General features: G+C 40.9%; 1 protein-coding gene across 2 annotated transcripts in view; it reads left to right on the plus strand.

Moving 5' to 3' along the window:
• The window catches only part of LOC131239493 (uncharacterized), a 29,731-nt gene extending 17,962 nt beyond the window's left edge, over nt 1-11,769 (plus strand). The window contains exons 3-9 of one of the 2 annotated variants that reach the window (XM_058237218.1): nt 139-178; nt 6,607-6,665; nt 6,748-6,785; nt 7,515-7,578; nt 9,363-9,416; nt 11,094-11,195; nt 11,279-11,769. In XM_058237218.1, the coding sequence (XP_058093201.1) occupies nt 139-178; nt 6,607-6,665; nt 6,748-6,785; nt 7,515-7,578; nt 9,363-9,416; nt 11,094-11,195; nt 11,279-11,335 (414 nt within the window). In that variant the 3' untranslated portion in view covers nt 11,336-11,769. The remainder of the gene's footprint in view (nt 1-138; nt 179-6,606; nt 6,666-6,747; nt 6,786-7,514; nt 7,579-9,362; nt 9,417-11,093; nt 11,196-11,278) is intronic. The other variant, XM_058237219.1, reaches the window with a different exon arrangement.
• The last annotated feature ends 1,403 nt before the right edge of the window (nt 11,770-13,172 follow it).

A 13,172-nucleotide genomic window follows, 5' to 3' on the forward strand; every position in this document is an offset into this window, starting at 1 on the left:
AAACAGTCCTAACAGTAACTCTAAGATTCTATAAATCTGTGTTGCTTATGCTTCAAATGTATTGTTCTGCTTATACTCAGTGGTAGCAGCATTAAATTAGCAACTTCATAACTAACTTTGTTTGTATTGTTTCTGTAGGTTGGGGCATGCTTGGTCAGTCAAAATGGAATAATACTTGGTTAGTTTGAAAAATCAGAATATTACTGGTTGCTGAAAATATTTTGTTGGGAACTTAGCAAGATAAACATCATTTTACGCAAAGTCTCTGATGATGCCTATATGTCTTGATGACTCCTGAGAAGAGAATAATGATGAACCACTTCTATATCAAAACAATTGAAGAGCTGCTAGTATGAATGACAACAGGAGCCAAATGGGCTTCTACTTGGTGATGCAGGACAATTAACCACTTGCTCTAAAAGCTCAAACTGTTAGAGTATGGCGAATTAATCCTTTTATCTCATAGCCCAAGTCTCACATCTCATGGGTTAAGACCTTGGCCAAACCCCCATCGTGGGCCCCAAATCACATGGGCTACCCACCCCGAGTGTGTCCCCACATCCCACTCGAGCCCGGTGTGAAATGCGCATTAATCACCCTCGATGAGGAGTCTCGAACATAAGACCGCCCTCATAGGCCCCAAATCACTTGGGTCACCCACCCTGAGTGTGTCTCCGCATCCCACGGGCTACCCCACTCGAGCCCGGTGTAAAAATGCCCTTGCATTAATCACCTTCGGTGAGGAGTCTCGAATACGAGACCTTCTGCTTTGATATCAATTTGATGCAGGACAATTAACCACTTGCTCTAAAAGCTCGAACTGTTAGAGTATGGCGAATTAATCTCCTTATCTCATAGCCCAAGCCCCACATCTCATCGGTTAAGACCTCGGCCGAACCCCTCTCGTGGGCCCCAAATCACATGGGCCGCCCACCTTGAGTGTGTCCCGCATCCCACGGGCTACCCCACTCGAGCCCGGTGTGAAATGTGCATTAATCTCCTCCGGTGAGGAGTCTCGAACACGAGATGATGGGGACATCTCGCGCACACGCACGCTCCCCTTAACGCATGTACGCAAGGAGGGCCTCACCTTCGATCTGGATCAATGATGACATCCATAAAGAGCCTCCTAGTTAGAGGACTGTGTTTTGGTTCCTTGGGGTGAACTCGATCATCATGTGGATCCCATCATTAGATCTCATGATTGCGGCCCACTATCCTAGGTAACTTAGGACTGAGTTTTGCTTATTACCGTTATTAGGAACATCATGAACAGTTTAGATTGCATTGATTAGTTGCTATTTTTGATTACTTCATCTTTAAGTAATAGTATGTGCACATGGCGCAGCTTTTGGGGTATAGGTTTTTCTTATAAATAGGCAACCCCTTGTAGGGTTTTTTTTTCATTAAAGATGATTAATTAAATTCTGCGTTTTCTTGTTTCTCTAATTCTTTGAGTTGTGGAAACCTACTTGGGTGCGAAACCCTCCCTTCTTCGAAGGGCTAAATATCGTGGTGCGAAGCCACACCCATCCCAAATCGCCCCCATCTCTTACTCTCCGTTTTCCTCATCTCCTACATCTATCCCCTCATTAAATCTACCTACGTTTGTAGCTAATCTTTCCCCTACAATAGATTTTCAGAATCTGGCCTTGCAGGATGACTGAAACTTTGGGGGAGCACCGTGTTCAAACCGATCATCCGTTTAGCCTGAAATTTGGAGGAAAGGTGGCCCATCCCTAGCCGACCAGGCCCTAGCTGGCCGATTTCAGATTCGTGGGCCCCACACACGTGCGGGTTGCCATCCACGCACGTGTGCCAGGCCGGTTTGTTGTCCACACATGCAGGCTGATCACAGGTTCCCTCTCGTCTCTATTTCACTTTTCTTTCGTCTTGTTTCCATAATCCTAACCCTAGATCATCTCAAATCCCCAAGTTCTATTCCACTTTTGAAACCCTAGGTTTTTCCGAATTGAAACGTGAGAATCCCTTGGATTGTGAAATAATCCTTTGTATGTGTGGATGAATCTATTATCCTTTGAGCATTGTTTGGTCTAATAATTTTTAATTGATTCAGCCCTAACATGTATAGGTTTGGACCCTCGTAGATTCCCCTTGTTGAATGCTTGATTTTATGTGGGATGTGGAATTATTGTGATTGTTTCTAAATTATTATGATTTAAAGCCTGAAATCTTGCACATCATATCTAAGTTTCATGTCCTGCATCAAATTTGGTATCAGAGATTAGGTTTTTCATAGAGGATTGCATTGCATGTTTAGGGTTTAGTCTACTTGCGTTTATTTTGTATTAAATTTCATCATATAGGGTTGTTTAGGACCCATTATTCACAACATAGACTGCTGAATTTTCTATTGTCAGAAATTTCCCAATTTTCATTGCTGAATTTTTTGTTAACAAACTGTTTGGACAGTTATGTTGCTGGAATTTTAGGAGCGTTGCGTAGTTTCCCTCATGTACAGTCCTATAGGAGCATTTAGTCTTATTTAGACGCATATAGTTGCATTAGAGGACCTTTGAGTTGAGTGGGTAGTTGTATGTCCACACTTACTGGTCGCAGTTTTGGGTTGCACCCTGCACTAAACATGGGGCAATTACAAGAGTCAATGGACAACATAACCCAACAGTTTAAGTCTTTGGGTAGGTGCTTGGAACAACGTATTAACCAACGCTGGGATCAGCTTAATGTGCGCGTTATCCAACTAGAGACCTCTACCCGGGCAAACCCTGCTATTGAGGAAGATGCCCAATCTCAAGCAGGTGGTCAGGAGGATAAACAAGGGAATGAGGGTGACCAAAGAAACAGACATAGGCGTACACCTGTGCACCCACCCCGCGAGGGGCATCATGATCATTATGACCCAGATGCGCAACTCCTCAAGGGAGTTAGAGTAGATGCCCCTACGTTTAATGGCCACTTGGGCTCTAAAGCTTTTCTAGATTGGTTGGCGGATATGGACCACTATTTTGAGTGGTACGACATGTCGGATGCTCGTCGAGTCCGATTTGCCAAGATGAAGCTTGTGGATCAAGTAAAGAGGTTTTGGGCTGCTGTGTAGCAAAAGAAAGAAAGGTTGAGGGAACCCCCAATAGTCCATTGAGGAGAAATGAAAGAAACTCTTAAGGAAAAATACATCCCTTTCTCTTATCACTTGAGGTTGCTTGAGGAATCGAAGTCTAAGTCTAAGCCTCTCTATATTCTAAATACTAAAGACTTTGAGCAAGTAACTGAGTCGAATTCGATGGTGTACGCTCTTGTGGCTAGAGAAAGTGCACCAGAGGCTAGTGCAGAGTTACCCACTGAGGCCATTTCGGTAGTAGATGAGTTTCGTGATGTCCTCGATGATCTACCGGATGAGCTTCTCCTTATTAGGGATATACAACATGCTATTGATTTAGTCCCTGGGGCGACTCCACTAAAAATGTCTGAGGTGGTCAATAGGAGTCTGGGAAATTTGCTCAGGTGTTTAGTGGGGGAGCACACCAGGATATGGGACATTGCACTACTTATCGCCGAGTTTGCATTTAATAGTTCTGCCAATAGATCTACATGTTTAAGTCCTTTTGAAGTCGTTACTGATTATAAACTTAGGAAGCTTATTGATCTTGTTCTTATGTCCCTGTCCCATTGGCCATCAGAGTTTACAGATTCCTTTGCACATCATATTCATTCATTGCATCAAGAAATTAGGCAAAAGATCAATACTAGTAATGAACATTACAAATTTTCTGCAGACTAACATAAACGTTTCAAAGAGTTCAATGTAGGGGACTCTGTGATGGTCTACATTAGGCCTGAGCGGTACCCTCAGGGGGTCGTTCGTAAATTACACGCGCGTAATGCTAGACCCTTCAAAATTATAAAACAAAATGGTCTCAATGCGTATGTGGTAAATCTTTCACCTTCCATGAAAATTAATTCTACATTCAATGTGGAGGATATAGTTCCTTTTTAGGGGACCACTGATACATTGTCCAGCCTGTCACCTAACCATCCTGATTCCGTAGACCTTTCCCTTGATCCATAGCCCCTTCCCGATCCATCTTCCCAGCCTCTACCGCCCATGCCTACCCTTCCCACACCCACAGAGGAGATAGGATATTCGGGACCATCAGATAATACGACGTCAGATGACGGATTTTAAAAGTTCCTGGTCAAGTGGAAGCCACGCCCAGCTTCAGACAGTACGTGGCTCACTGAGGAGGAGCTTCAGAGACTTGATCCTGACATCTTGGAGTGGTTCAGGAGTTTTGTTTCGCTGGTGGCGAAATCTTCGCAGCTAGGGAGAGTTGATGGAGATATCTTGCAGACACGCACGCCCCCCTTACGCACGTACGCAAGGAGGGCCCCACCTTCGATTTAGATCGATGACGACATCCATGGAGAGCCTCCTAGTTAGAGGACTGTGTTTTGGTTCCTTGGGGTGGACCCGATCATCATGTGGATCCCATTATTAGATCTCATGATCGTGGCCCACTACTTTAGGTGACCTAGGACTTTGAGTTTTGCTTATTACCGTTATTAGGAATATCATGAATGGTTTAAATTGCATTGATTAGTTGTTATTTTTTATTACTTCGTCTTTAAGTAATAGTATACGCACATGGTGCGGCTTTTAGGGTATAGGTTTTTCTTATAAATAGGCAACCCTTTATAGGGTTTTTTTCAGTGAAAATGATTAACAAAATTCTGCGTTTTTCTGCTTCTCTAATTCTCTGAGTTGTGGAAACCTAATTGGGTGCGAAACCCTCCTTTTTTCGAAGGGCTAACTACCGTGGTGCGAAGGCACACCCATCCCAAATCGCCCCCATCTCCTACCCTCCGTATTCCTCATCTCCTACAACCATCCCCTCATCAAATCCACCCACGATTGCAGCTAATTTTTCCCCTACAACAAATTTCTAGAATATGGCCCTGCAGGAGGGTTGAAATTTTGACGGGGCACCGTGTTCAAACCGATCATCCGTTTGACTTGAAATTTGGAGACAAGGTGGCCCATCCCTGGCCGACCAGGCCTTATGATGTAAGACATGGAAAGCACGTGCGTCAAGTCGGTATGCTGTCCTCACGTGCGGGCTGATCACAGGTTCCCTCTCGTCTCTATTTCACTTTTCTTTCGCCGTGTTTCCATAACCCTAACCTTAGATCATCTTAAATCCCCAAGTTCTATTCCACTTTTGAAACCTTAGGTTTTCCTGAATTGAAACGTGAGAATCCCTTGGATTTAGAAATAATCCTTTGCATGTGTGGATGAATCTACTATCCTTTGAGCATTGTTTGGTCTATAATTTTTAATTGATTCAGCCCTAACATGTGTAGGCTTGGACCCTCGTAGATTCCCCTTGTTGAATGCTTGATTTTATTTGGGATGTGGAATTATTGTGATTGTTTCTAAATTATTATAATCTAAAGCTTGAAATCTTGCACATGATATCTAATTTTCATGTCCTACATCACGAGATCTCTCCCGTGAGCGCCAAATCACATGGGTCACCCACCCCGAGTGTGTCCCCACATCCCACAGGCTACCCCACTCGAGCCCGGTGTGAAAATGCCCCTGCATTACTTAGGCTTTGGCTTGATCTGATGGCCTTGTGAGTAAGGTTTGGTCTCTGAACGTGGCTGTGCATCTGTCGAAATTATATGAGCTGGTTGAGTCTCTACAATAATTGACTCAAAATAGATAGATTAATTCTTCTAGGTCAAATTTGAGTTGTATTTTATGCACAATTGTAAATTTGAAGTCCAAATTTAGGACAGTTTATAAACACTTCCAGTCACTATTGCACATTCACTAGTAAGTTGGAGAGTGTTGTTACAAGCTGCATTTATGAAACAGCTTATGGCTTATTTATTTATTTAGTTATTTCATTCTCTATTCCAAATTGTGCACAACATAATTTCATTTCCTCCGAATGGAGTCTCTATTCAAGATATATAATTTTTTTTTGTTAATTAAATTTGCCTTGTGCTTTCTCTAGGTAGATATGCAAAGCCATTTTAGTAGCAGAAAGTGCACCTCATAAAAGAAGAATTACTTTATTGCATGTCTATCATTTGCATTTGCTAATTACAGTTATAACATAAATTTCTAAACAAGGAATTATACGATCGTGGTCCACATCTTTGCACAATATGCATGGGTTTTTAATTAGAAAATGGGGACGCCCATCGTTCACTGAGCTGGAACATTGGTTTGTTGTATCCCGGCTGGGGTCGACTGTCCCTCAAAATTCTATTCGATAGGACAATAGTCACCTTTCCATTTGCAGCCTACGGATAGAAAGTTAATAAGGCATGCAGCAATGTTTCCATTCTGAACTGAAAAAAGGTCTTAATAATGGTCACTGGGATCTTCCAATCCAGGATATTTTGGGGCATTCTCCATCCAGACCTGAGATCTTGTTACCTATCATGGAACCCACTTGTTTGAATTGGAAATTAGTGGTACACTGTTCAAAATGCTGGTCATGTATAATAAAAATTCTCTTCCTAAATATGTGGGGCTGATGATGGTGACAGTCCTTTACAAATGAATTTCCTCTTTGGTGTTTATGGTTCTCATTCTAGTTTTCATGTAGCTAGGAATCGGCTACAATGGATTTCCAAGAGGTTGTGCAGATGATGAACTTCCGTGGGCAAAGGTTAGTTTACCCATTTAACTTGATGATTTGTTCTTTCATAGGTATTCCCTAATGCATCCTTTTCTTTCTTTTCATATTTCAGAAATCTAGGACTGGAGACCCATTGGAGACAAAATATCCGTAAGTCATACTGATGCATCTCCTTCAAAGTCCGTTCTTTATTTGTATCTGGTTGATGCTGACATGTTTCCTTTTCCAATGATCCATGGAATTTACTCTCTTCTCTAATAGATCCATGGAAGATGTCATGTACACGACCTTGTAGGTTGGCAAATAAATAAGCAGACCTTATACTCTTATTTTGGATTTATGCGTCAGATTAGCATAATAGACCACATTTTGTTGCATGACCTGACCGTCATTGCATTGACCCTCTTCCATAGTTCTATGTTGGGGTTGAGCTCATTGCTCAATTGGATGGTGCTCTAAGCTTCAACCTTGAGGTCACAGGTTCAATCCCAGCTTACCCATGAATAAGGCTTCTATGCTAGAGAATGTAACAATGCAGCAGATGAACCCACTCTAATTGAAGTGGTTTTAACTGTTCCATGAGAGGGCGAACTGCCATGTCCTTCAGCTGAAGCTGCCCTACTGTTTGTCAAGAAAATTAGCAAGAGTGGAGTTCAGGAATTTATATTTTAGCTTGAACATTTTTCTACACCATGCTTGCTCCCAAAGGTATCAAACATCCTGTTAGCTGTGGATATTAATTATTCACGTATTTTCTGCAGCTTCTTATTTGGTGATGTTGGATTCTCAGTCGATATTTTTCCCCTTTTTATCTTTATAATCATGTACATGATTTTGCTGATTACTTCATTGTTATTTTTCTTCCTTGATCTGTTGCAGGTATGTCTGTCATGCTGAAGTTAATGCTATTATGAATAAGAACCATGCATCAGCTGCTGGGCAGGTTACTCATCTTTGCTCTTCCTCAAAGCTCTTTTTATATTTTAAACGGTGTTAAGAAAATGTTTGCTCTTCTGCCATTTATTCTTGTAAGGCTTAAGAAGGCATTTCTCATAACTATGACACAGTCATGATTAATTGTCTAGTCAAGCAGCACTTAACTAAAGAAGAGATATACTACCTCTTGGTGATCCAAACTGTTTGATCGAGCTTTTTTTTTTTTTGCCCAATTAACATGCGCGGCCCGGCTTTTGGTTATTAAACTGTTCATATGGTGAACTCGTTTGTGGATGGTCAAGACCCCAAAAATCTCTCCCTTTGGATGATCCTAAGTCCTAACCATGCAATTGGCCACAGTTAAATGTAGACCATTTGTTCTAGTTATCCACTTTCATTGGAGGTCTAAGATCACCTGATACGTGAGATATTTATGACATGATCCATCACATGCGGGGTTCATCATATACAGCTTATGTTACTGAAAGGTGAGTTCCACAGTCCCACCTAGGCCACTGCTGGGTTGAAGGAGAGAAAAGGTGCCGTTTCTTTTGATTGTGCATCATACGACACCTCTTACCTAAAAGAAGACACAAAACAGGCTGCCTTTCAAAGTAAATTAGTAGAAACCAGTACTAGGTTTATTCTTTAAAAGAACACTTTCAGGATGAAATGTTAAGAATCCAGAGTTCGAAGACAACGCGAGATCCATCCTCCCTGTAATGGAATTCTCCCTCTTTTGAGAGGCGAGCATTTTGTTTTTGGAGTTTATCCTTTCTTTTCTTATATTTCTTTTCTCTTTAATGAAAAGAAAAAACCCAAAGAGAATGTGAGTCTACCCATATTTGCTGCTTCACAGCCATTCATCTTTAGCATGCTACAATGAAATTTAAGCATCTTTATCTCAACTGAATTTACCTCAGTTACCTGGATGGTGGAGCTGAAGGACTAACACACTTTAAGAATGCTATAAAGTATAATCCCTGTGGGCTTAGGCCAGGCTTATCTTCTTTACTTATATTATTAATATCTTGGTTATGTTTTGAAACATCTAGAAAAGTTGTAAAAGGTTTAGCTCCCTTTTTTAGTACCTCCCTTCACTAGCCCTTGATTAACACAAGAATTGACTATTGAAGAGAGCCAGCTGAGGGCAAATCAATCCTAGTCATCCACTAATGGGGCCTACATGACAGCATCAAAGCCTGAATCTCATCAGGACCCTGTGGCCTGTATCCTATTTGTCATGCAGCCAAGTTACAAAATTCTTGTTGTGTTTTGACATTATTTGACTCCCAAAAAAATCAATCTTCCTTGATGATTAGCACAGCACCTACAAGATGTAAAGATCCAAGAGCTCTTTTCCTGGTGGCTGTTTGTCATGGCTTCAGTATGGAAGCTCATTACTTCTGGATGCATCATTCGTGGGTCCTTGCAGGATACTAACCCTTGAGTGTGTGGATCAACACATGCCTGTTTTGAGTACTGTTACTTTAGTTAAAAATTTGCAACTAAGAGCAGTTGTGTGGTAGATATATCATCTGCTGAGGACTCAAGTTTATCAATTGTTGCCCGTGGATTACCCGATGCACGTGGTTGGCGGGTGATTGCGTGCATCCGCAGGGAATAGTCTTGCCTTAAAAAGGGGCGGGGACACCCCGTTGTCATCCAAAAAAAAAAAGATAAAAAAGAGAGTTTATCAACTGTTCTTGTCATGCAGCTGCTTGGTTTATTGCTACACTTCGCATTTGTATTAGCGGTGTTAAAAATAATCTTTGTTTTGGTGGTGTGTAGAAGCTTTACGTGACAATGTTCCCTTGCAACGAATGTGCAAAGATCATTATCCAGGTTAGAGTTTTATTTGTTAATGTGCACAAGTCTATTATCTTCTTTGCCTTTAAGCTTTATATAAGTTGTTTGCTAAGCCTAGACATGCATCCTTACATGCGGTCACAATTGTGTGGGACATCAGACCTTTGCATCAGGTTGCTTCCGACCATGTAGGTAGGGCTATCAATGGGCCAGAAGGGTCGGCTTTGGCCTGGTTTTTGAACTGGTTGGGTTGGTCTTGTCATTCCAGCCCTATTCAAAATCTCGATTTTGCTATGCCTGAGTCTGGACCATTGACAACCTTATGTTTAGATGACGTGGCCTGAAAATTGGCCGCCCACAACTTATCAGGTGGGACATAGGTGTAGGAAAACACTGGACAAAGTTTAAAAATTGCCTCTGGTCCAATCTGATGCAGACTTATGTCCTGTCCGATGAGTGGACTTGGCTTATCTTTTGGCAGGTCATCAATGGTGGGACCCACCTGATCACAGATTGGATGTCCAACATGTGTTTCAAGAGAGGACTTTTTGGAGAGGTGCATGTAGGCTTAGCATAGCTCTTATATTAATATTAGTGGGCTTAATAAATTCCTGTTGAATTTTCCACTTCATTTCTGTTACAATTTAGTAGCCTCATTTCTCTTTTACATGTTCTTAAGCACCTTCATATTTTCATCTGTTTTTGTGAACCATTCCACTAACCCCTCAAACCAAAAACTAGTTCAACAGCAATGTCTTTCATTAGCCAGTGCTATCTCGACACGATTTCCGTGGAATCTCCATTTCCAGGAACTGAATAGCAGGGTCTTTGAGAATATAAAATTATCGACTTCTTCCAGATTGATTCCACAATTGCTTTATATAGAAAAATTTGGGGATCCAGTTATAAGAATGTACACTTTGATGAATCTAGAATCAAACTGGCAGCAGTTCTGGAGAATACATTATTTTGGAATGCTATAGACTCATGAAGTGGTCTTTCACATGATGAAGGTGCTCTAAAGAATCTGCAATGTTTCATATCATGGAAATATTGGCTGGATGATTGTGTTTTCCACCATTTCTTAAATGTTGGTGATGAAATTGGTAAGTCCGGCATTCCCGGCCCACCAAGCGAACCTAGTGGTTTCTTGGTCACGACCAGCTAAAGATAAAAGTTTCTTGCCCAAATTGTGGGCTCCATTGTGGATGGCTCAAAGCCCAATAATTATTACTTAATTAATGGTCTTAGCCATCTAATGTTGGTTGCTGAATTTGGACTGCTAATTGTCCATTTTGCTGATTCTTTCTATTTACTGTTTTCTGTCCACTAATTTCATGGCTAGGTGGCCCTATAAGTGTGAGTTTTGGGATATTCTCCATCCATGATGAGGTGTCATGTCTTTGCCACCTGATGTCAGTTGCTGAATTCGGATCGCTAATCCTCCTCCCATCTACCTTTTTCTGTCCACCAATTGTATGGTTATGATGGCCCTATAAGTGTAACTTTTGGGACACTTCCCATCCCTGATGGGGCGTATGATACACGCTGGATTGGTCGTCACCATTTAAGAAATAGCAGAACACAATAGCAAACTAGCCTTCCCACTAATATAGTATACTTCTGTTTCCCACAATGTAACTGTGGATGAGATTCTTCATTTCACTGGTACTATGGTCCGTATGGAAAATGATAGACTCTTCCATCTCACAGCAAGGTGTCTCTGAAGTCATCTACTTTGTCGAGAAGAATATAAGAAATTCAGATACTTCATATATTGCTTCTCACAGATTATTAACGATGGCTGGTATTAAGGTAAAATCTCTCTTGCCTTGTAAATAATCTGTCGAAAGATCCGAGCACTTGCATTTGTAATTTCTCCATTTTACTGATTTCAGGTTAGAAAGCATCGACCACAGATGGACCAAATTTTACTCAAGTTTGAGGAGACGTAAAGCATCCCTTTGATTCAATACTCCTGTATTGAGTAACTTATTCTCTTGCGCTCCAAGAATGTTTCTCAGTACCGTTGAAAATGTACTGCTTGTAGGCTTGTAGCCGCTAGTTATGGCAGTCATGAAGAGAGATCTTGAACATGGGGTCTTGTGACATCTGTGACATTACACTGTACTTGTTTAGGAGTGAGCCCCATGAAAGCCCAGCAGTGGACCCCATGATCCACCTGATCAGAGAAATTGCGGTCTGATCATCTGATCGATCAGATTGTGGGATCCAAATCTCTGGTCCAACATATCATGGGGTCCACTCTTGGGTTACATCACATGTTCTCCTAGCTAGCTTATGGTGATTCCCTTGGATGTCCATGTTAAGGAAATTGAATGAAATGCATGTTCATTTATAAACTAAAACTGATAGTTGATTTCTTACATGTTGCCAGATATCATTTCCATTTCTCATGAAATGTCATTTAGGAACCCGTGGTTTTTTTTTTTTTAGCTGTGATTTTTGCTGATTCTTTGTTATTTTCGCTGAGTTGGTACTATGGGAAGCAAAGCCAGACAGGTGTAATATCTGGTGGATGAAAGGAAAATCAGAGCAGAAAAGAGTTCCAACGTTCTATGTATAGTGGTTTAAGATATCATCTGATGTGCATCATAGTCTGATATTTTCTATACACGATGTATCAGTTCTTTTGATCCAGTCATGATTTTTTTCCCCCTTCCTACTATTCTCTTTTAAATGTAATGCCACAGCACTGAAATTGGACAATTTATTTGGTTGCAGATGGCATGTAGTGAGTCAACTTCTGATGGTTCAAATGTAGTATGTAACATAGTGGGTGCATGATAAAAAAAAGGGGAGAGATCACCATCTTCTTCCCTACAATAATCCTTGAATCCACAAGGAGAGAAAAACCTCTAAAAGAACGAGATTAAAACTGATATTATTGAATGGAAAGTGTTGTTTACAATGACATGATGGGTTTATATAAGCAAAGATGCCTTATACTCTTAATTCGATTCAAAATACAACTTTCCTGAAATAGCAAAGATTCCTACAATAGTAGACTCACTAAAAATAGTAAAATGCGTCTAATCCTACCCAAACTTGTAAACAACTCTACAAGAATTTAGACCACAACTGAGACTCTTAAAACCCTAAAATGGCAAAAATATAACATTCTAAAAATTTGAAGTGTTGACTTTAAACTCAAATTTAACCCTTGAAATGAATGAAATTTGCAAAGCTGTTTGGGGGTCAATGAACCGTGTTGATTTGCCAGGGAGTAACGCTCGTTGATAGCTTTCCAATGACATATTATACATGCAAATCCAAACCAATCACAAAGCTGTAGTTGCCATAAGCTATAGTGTGCGTTTGGGCCATTTTTGATGGAAATGGCTGGTATGTGCAGCAATACCAATATTTTAAGAGTTTTCATGGATGCTAGGTCAATGCGTTTGTACATAATGCTCTGGTTTTCAGTTTGTATAAGTGGCCCATTTTTCAGTGATCCAAGCTGTTGATATGATGCATCCTACTTTGGAGGTCCAATGCATGCAGCAAAAATCCCCCTGGTGAGAAAATTCTTTCAAGTGTTCATGTCTTCATGAAATGCAGTTAAGAAAGATAATAGACAATGTACCTATTCAACCAAAAAGTCCACACATTTGATGTATATGATTGCGTAGACCATCGACAGTGCGAACCATGTCAATCTCTTGGATTGCTGAGCCATGGGGCCCAACATATTAATACAGGTAATGGTGGCTGTAACAGCCACTGTAATTACCGTTTTGATACGGGCTGTAGCGGTTGTTACAGCAAAAA

This window comes from Magnolia sinica, chromosome 3 (genome assembly GCF_029962835.1).
Source record: "Magnolia sinica isolate HGM2019 chromosome 3, MsV1, whole genome shotgun sequence".
Taxonomy (NCBI): Eukaryota; Viridiplantae; Streptophyta; class Magnoliopsida; order Magnoliales; family Magnoliaceae; genus Magnolia; species Magnolia sinica.